The sequence below is a fragment of the Fukomys damarensis genome, unplaced genomic scaffold, assembly GCF_012274545.1.
Source record: "Fukomys damarensis isolate Sample0158 unplaced genomic scaffold, DMR_v1.0_HiC HiC_scaffold_23, whole genome shotgun sequence".
NCBI classification, from domain to species: Eukaryota; Metazoa; Chordata; class Mammalia; order Rodentia; family Bathyergidae; genus Fukomys; species Fukomys damarensis.
Genome location: NW_022900935.1, coordinates 23,812,560 through 23,818,548, shown reverse-complemented (window position 1 = coordinate 23,818,548; position 5,989 = coordinate 23,812,560). Strand labels below are relative to the sequence as shown.

The 5,989-nt window shown below is 47.1% G+C and overlaps 1 protein-coding gene across 1 annotated transcript in view; it reads right to left on the bottom strand.

The window, feature by feature from the left end:
* Positions 1 to 4,480: 4,480 nt before the first annotated feature.
* The window catches only part of Artn (artemin), a 3,997-nt gene continuing 2,488 nt past the window's right edge, over positions 4,481 to 5,989 (bottom strand). The window contains exon 4 of the mRNA XM_033767377.1: positions 4,481 to 5,989. Coding sequence (XP_033623268.1) covers positions 5,716 to 5,989 — 274 coding nt within the window. The 3' untranslated portion in view covers positions 4,481 to 5,715.

The window sequence follows — 5,989 nt, the reverse complement described above, 5'->3', positions numbered from 1 at the left end:
TTGTCTTTTGAGACAGGGTCTCACTATGTAGTTGAGACTGACCTGGAAGTCACTATGTAGCCTAGGCTGGTCTCGAACTCACAGTGATCCTCCTGCCTCAGCCTCCTGAGTACTGGGATTACAGGCATGCTCCACCACGCCCGGCTAAGGCTCATTTTTAATTCACTCTCATAGTATAGGCATAGACATTTGGGGTCATGGCCTTATAGGGACGTTTCCAAATTCATCTCCCATTGTGAATGAATTTTGGGCTGTCTTCTTTCTCACAAGCTTATGAACTCCTTGAAAACTAATACTCAGGTTCACTGGGTATAGCAATTGCCTTGAATGTGAAAGGCAGCTACAGATATTTGCTTACTTTTGTAACTTTTTGCTTTTATTTCTTTATTTGGCCTCAATATTTGGATTTTTGCCAGCTCGTGAATCTATTAATAAACAGTCAGACAGACATTTTTAGTTGTTTTGGGCAAGTTTATCCCAAGTCCCTAAGCCACCATCTTTCAAGAAAATCCAGTGGGTAATTTTCAGTCCTTGTGTGACTTGATTTTTCTGGTGCATTTGCCTTTGTTGCTAATTCTTCTGTCTTGTTTTTTTCCCTGCCTCTCTGACCACTTCTTTTTGGTCTCCTTACCATCTTGCTCCTCTTCCTAGTCTTTAAATGCTAACTCCAGGGCCTTAGCTGCTACTCTTATCCCTCTCATCACCCTACTCCTTTGGCTTTAAGCTGGGACTCCCATATCTCTTTGGCCCAGATGGCCCCAAATTCTAGACCTACACATTCAGCTGCCTGTACCTTCCTTGCCTTCTGAAGGTGTCACAGGAACATTAAATTGGAATGTACAAGCTGGGTGTGGTGGCGCACGCCTGTAATCTCAGCACTCAGGAGGCTGAGGCAGGAGGATCACTGTGAGTTCGAGACCAGCCTGGGCTACATAGTGAATGTAAAATGAAAAATTTTTTTATCTGAAATTCAAATTTAACTGGTTGTCCTGTACCTTTACCTGGTACCCTTACCTTCACGTCCACATCCAGCTGTGGTTTCCCCATTGTCAGAACATGGTTCTGTTCTCATTGATCTCTGAAACCTCACATCATGAGAGCCCAATGCATGACAGTTAGTACTCAGTTGAAGTTCAGAGATTGGTGACTTCTCTAGCTGTGAAGTTGAAACTGATTGGAGAGAGCTGAGACTAGACACAGAGACCAGTTAGGAGGATGAGTAGTAAACCATCCAAAAAATCTATGAAAACTTCAACAGAATGGCATTGGGAATAGAGAAGAGGGGATGGAACTGTAACATCTGAGGATTTGGTGACCAGTAGATAAAGGATATGGCAGAGCACAAGGAGTCTAGGGTGTTGCCTAAATTTTTGCCTTGTGTCACTAGGTGAAGGTTGGCACATTTATGAAGGAAGGAACATGAAGTGGTTTGGAAGCTGGAAAGCTGGGAAGCTTATTGATGTGGGGCACAGAGCAGCATGGAGAAGGGTAGAGAGTGGATTTGAAGGAGCAAACTGAAAACATCAGAGCAGATACATGAAACCTGAGGTTTCCAAGGATCTATGGATAAACATATTGAAATTAGACTCAGGCTCAGGAGAAAGGTCTGGAAGGGAAATAAAATGAATGAGTTAGCTAGCACAGATGTGGTAACTGAAACCATGGGAGTTGATAATGTTGCAGAGAGAGAGAAAAAAAAGGGGAAAAAGATGATTTCAGATGCCCAACACCTGTAATCCCAGCCCTCTGGGAGGCTGAGGCAGAAGAATCAAAGTTTGAGCCCTAGGCAATTACTGACTTAGCAAGATCCTGTCTGAAAAATGTTTTCAAAATGGCTGGGGATGTAGCTCAGAGTGAAGGCCCTGGATTCTATCCCTAGTTAACCCTCCCCAAAAAACAGACAAAGAGAGGAAGAGGAACCCAAAAGTCAGAATGAGCAGCTGGAGGAGCGGAAACCAAGAGAGTGAGAGATCAAGAAAGTCATGGGAAGATAGATTCTCAAGGAGAGCTGACAAAACGAAGTGCTTCTGGGAATTTAAAGAACTGAAAGGCTGAAAAGTAGCCTTTTAGTTTAGCAATGATAAGGCCCTGGTAGCCCCAGCAAAAGCTCTCATGGTGAAGGAGAGGTGAAAGCAAAACAGATCCCTCTCCCTCCCTCCCTCTGTCTTTCTCTATTGCAGCATCAATTTTTTTATGATGGCATATATTCGAGCCAGTAGAAATACAAATGGGAAGGAGATATGAGATAGAAAAATGTTGAAGAGTAGAAAGTGTTGTAAATAATGGAGACAGAAAGCCCTGCTATTGGAGTTTGAGCACAGTTGGAGGAATCCATCCAGCCATGGTCGTGGTATATGGACTACGTTGTGGTATATAAACTAGGGCATCACAATGTGGGTCCACTGAATGAGCTTCAGAAAGCCTGTGCCCCCTGAATACATTTACCCTGATTTATTCATCACCTACCTTTCCAGTATTTTCATAGCTTTCATTTGATTTGGTCTATAGCTTTCGTTATATTCTCAAAGGACTCCACAAGACTAAACTAGCTGGAGAACAAAGATGATCACATGGCAAAAATTCTCCTGAATCTTTTCTCTGATCACTCAATTTCTTCCCCCACCTCTCCCTTCAAGATGAGACTTCAGTTAGGCAGCTAGTCCACATATACTATATCACTGGGACCTCTGGCCAAGGACAAGAAAAATGGAAAGTTACGGGGAGTTTAGCTCAGTGGTGCCACATCTGCCTCGCATGCGCCAAGTCCTGAGTTCGATCCCTGGTACAGAGAAAAAAACGAAAGGAAAAGAAAAATGGAGTCACTGCCAAGGCATCTGCTGGACCAGGTAGCTGTGAGCAGGGGTATACATTGGACCTGGAGCCACATATCCTGGATAAAATAAACCTAGAGGGGAGTTTGAGGTATTCCCTGGAGCTGGAAGGATTGTCATTTCCAAGCTACCTATAATTTTCTGTCTTGTAAAAGTGTGTGACTTGATACCCCTTTGGACACCATTTCCTAGTTCTGGGAAGGCTACTTAAGGGGCAGTGTGGTTTTTGAGATGAAGCAAAGACCAGAGTCAGAGAAGGAAGTACCAGAAGCCCCCTTAGCCAGAGCTCAAGGATGTTGCTTGGGGTGGTCATGTGATAGGTTACCTTGGCAAAATTGTAAACAAAGGCAGTTCTCAGTCTGTTTCCTTTGGGAAGTTGGTTTTGTTTGTTTGTTTTCCTTTTGAGAGAGACTTGGATTGTCCTGATCTACAAACTGGGGCTACTTCTTGTGGGAATGTGTTCTTTTTGGAAGAGTTGTAGTTTCCTCTAGGACTTTGTGAGATATTTGCAGAAATTTTCTGGGCCCCAGACTAAAACTGCAAGTGTGGGAGGGGGCCTACTCCTGAAGGACTGGTAATTTGGGGAGGGGTAAGAGTCCCCACTTGGCTTGGGTTCCAGTCTGGCTCTCTCACAGAGATAGCTTTTTTCACTCTCCTCTAAGCAACTGAGAGCAGCAGTGGCAGGGTCTGGAAGATTTGAGGACCTCGAGGGTTTGAGAACTAGGCTGGATTTCAGATTTTCCCAGCAGGGTGCTCCTTGCCCCAAATGTTCCCAGAATTGACAAAATGTTCCCACTATCACCCCCCAATCGGCTCTCTGCAAACCTTATGACACTGATGCCATTTCTTTTGGGGTACTGTGTGGAAACAGGATTCTGGATTAGTTTTGTAGGCAGAGTGAGGGGTCAAGGACATGTTTCAGGGTAAAATAGGACCAAAGTTTTTGGGGCACCTAGAACTGTGTGAACACAGAAAAGGGGAAGCATAGGCACAGTTCATGTCCTTGACCCCGAATGGGCCCAGCCCTCAGAGCTCTGGGCTCCCTAGTAGTCTGGATGAAAGGGCACCTCACCAAAGCAGGCGGGTATGCAGGAAAGAGTTGCTGTCAACGGAGTTAAATGCCTTGGATCCGGCTATCGACACTGTCTCTCTCCTCGGGATGGGCCACACCTTCTGCACGGAGGCTTCTCGAATCTGTTTCATCCAGACTCCCAACCTCCAGACCAGCATAACCCACTGCCTCCTGACAATCCCTCTGCATGTCCCACAGTCCCTTGACTGTAGAAACCTTTCCAAGTACACATCCCTGTCTTATCACAAAAGAAGGAAAATCACATAGGTTTTGCTAATACAAATGCCTAGGACCTGGGAAACATGAAATGCAGGAAAGCTAGGGGACTGCATTGATCTTTTGGAGATGACTTGGGGACAGTATGAGAGGGTATTCTGTGAAAGTATATGCAACTTCACCTCCGTGTGGGTGTGCACTGTTGGGGCTACATCCCCATCCCTTTTTAAAATTTTTATTGTGACACAGGGTTTCTCTAAGTCACTAAGTTGCCCAGGCTGTGCTTGAAGTTGGAGTATTCCTACCTTAGCCTCAGAGTGCTGTGATCACAGATACCACCCTGCTTGGTGCTTCCCATTTTTATTTTTTTTAAATACCATTTGCCAAATGGAATTTAAATAATTATATATGTAATTGCTTATTTATTGTCTGTCTCTCCTGGTTTAAGCTTAAGAGCGGGGATTATGTCTGTCTCACTTCCATATCCTTAGTATCTATCCAGAGGCTGACATAATTGATTAAGAGTAAATAAACATTTGTTGGATGAATAAATCAGTACCCTTTTTCATCACCCTAAATGAAATCCCTCTGTGTTACTGAGTCCTTTCCTGCCTTCTGATCCCTGTGAGGCTCTGTGCATTGCTCCTCCAAACCAGCACCTCAGAGCATCCTTTTCACACTTTCAGCCTTTTTTCAGTCGCTGTCTTGCCCTAGGCTGCTTCATGGAACGAAGGTAGTGAGCTTGCTGTGCTAGACCATCTGCAAGTGTATACCTGTCAGGGTGGCTTCACATCAGCTCTCTGGAGGCAGGACACTGATCAGTGACGGCGGGTGATGTAATGAGGTTTTCTCTCTTTACCTACTAAGCAGGGGCCCCACAGTCACAGGAGTTTTCTCCACAGAAGTTGTTAGGTTCCCCCCCCCAGGTAACCCAGGCCCCATGTGTTGGGAACTACAGGAGGTGTGAGTGCCCTGTGAATGCACCTTTGCCCCCCCCCACTCTGCCTGGGTTCCACGTCTCCCATCCTGGAGCTGTTGGGAAGGGACAAGCAGTGGGAGATGCGGGCCAGGCCTGTGACGGCTGAGTCAGTGAAGTATGTGAGTAAGCAAGCAGAGATGAGAGCACATCTCCAGCCAGCTCCTTACCCATCTCCACGGCCCAGGAAACAATCTGACAGACCACTAAAGTAAATAAATAACTTAGAAATAATAAATAGGGATCCAGCTCCTATCAGTGAGGATAAAACCATCTCCAGCACAGGCACTTTCAGCCAAGTTCCATCCACCCAGGGCCTGGGCCACTGCTGCGTGCCCTAGAGGCATCTCAGGTTCCAGGCCTGGCCACTACCAGAGTCTGTGAGAGGTGGGTGTGAAGGCCTCAATAGCTGAGGTCTCTGCTGTCTGTAGGGCTGGATCTCCAGGGTCAGCACCTTGAAGTTGATGGTCAGTCCAACTACCCTTTCTCCTCTCCTGGGTCCTGCGTCAGCTCTGAGGCTTCCATCACTGGCTGAGGCTCCTGGTCAGTAGGGCCCTGTGGGAGGGCCACAGGCTGGTGCACATATGAGGGTCCAATCCACAAGATCTTGGAGAGAACTCTCAGCCTAGGCAGCCGCAGGCAGTTGCTGAGAGGCGGTCCACGGTCCTCCAGGTGCTGTTGACATCCATGAAGGAGACAGCTTCATAGTGAGTGGGCCGGCAGCAGGGCTGGGTGACTGGCCAGGAGCCTGGGGGCGGTCCAAGGGCCCCAGCTCCCAGCAAGCTGGCCAGGCTGAGGTCATGGGGGGAACGAGCGCGACGGCAGGAGCCGCTGCAGAAGCGGAAACGCACCAGCTCATTGGAGCTGTGGCCCAGGCCCAGCGCGCGCACCGGC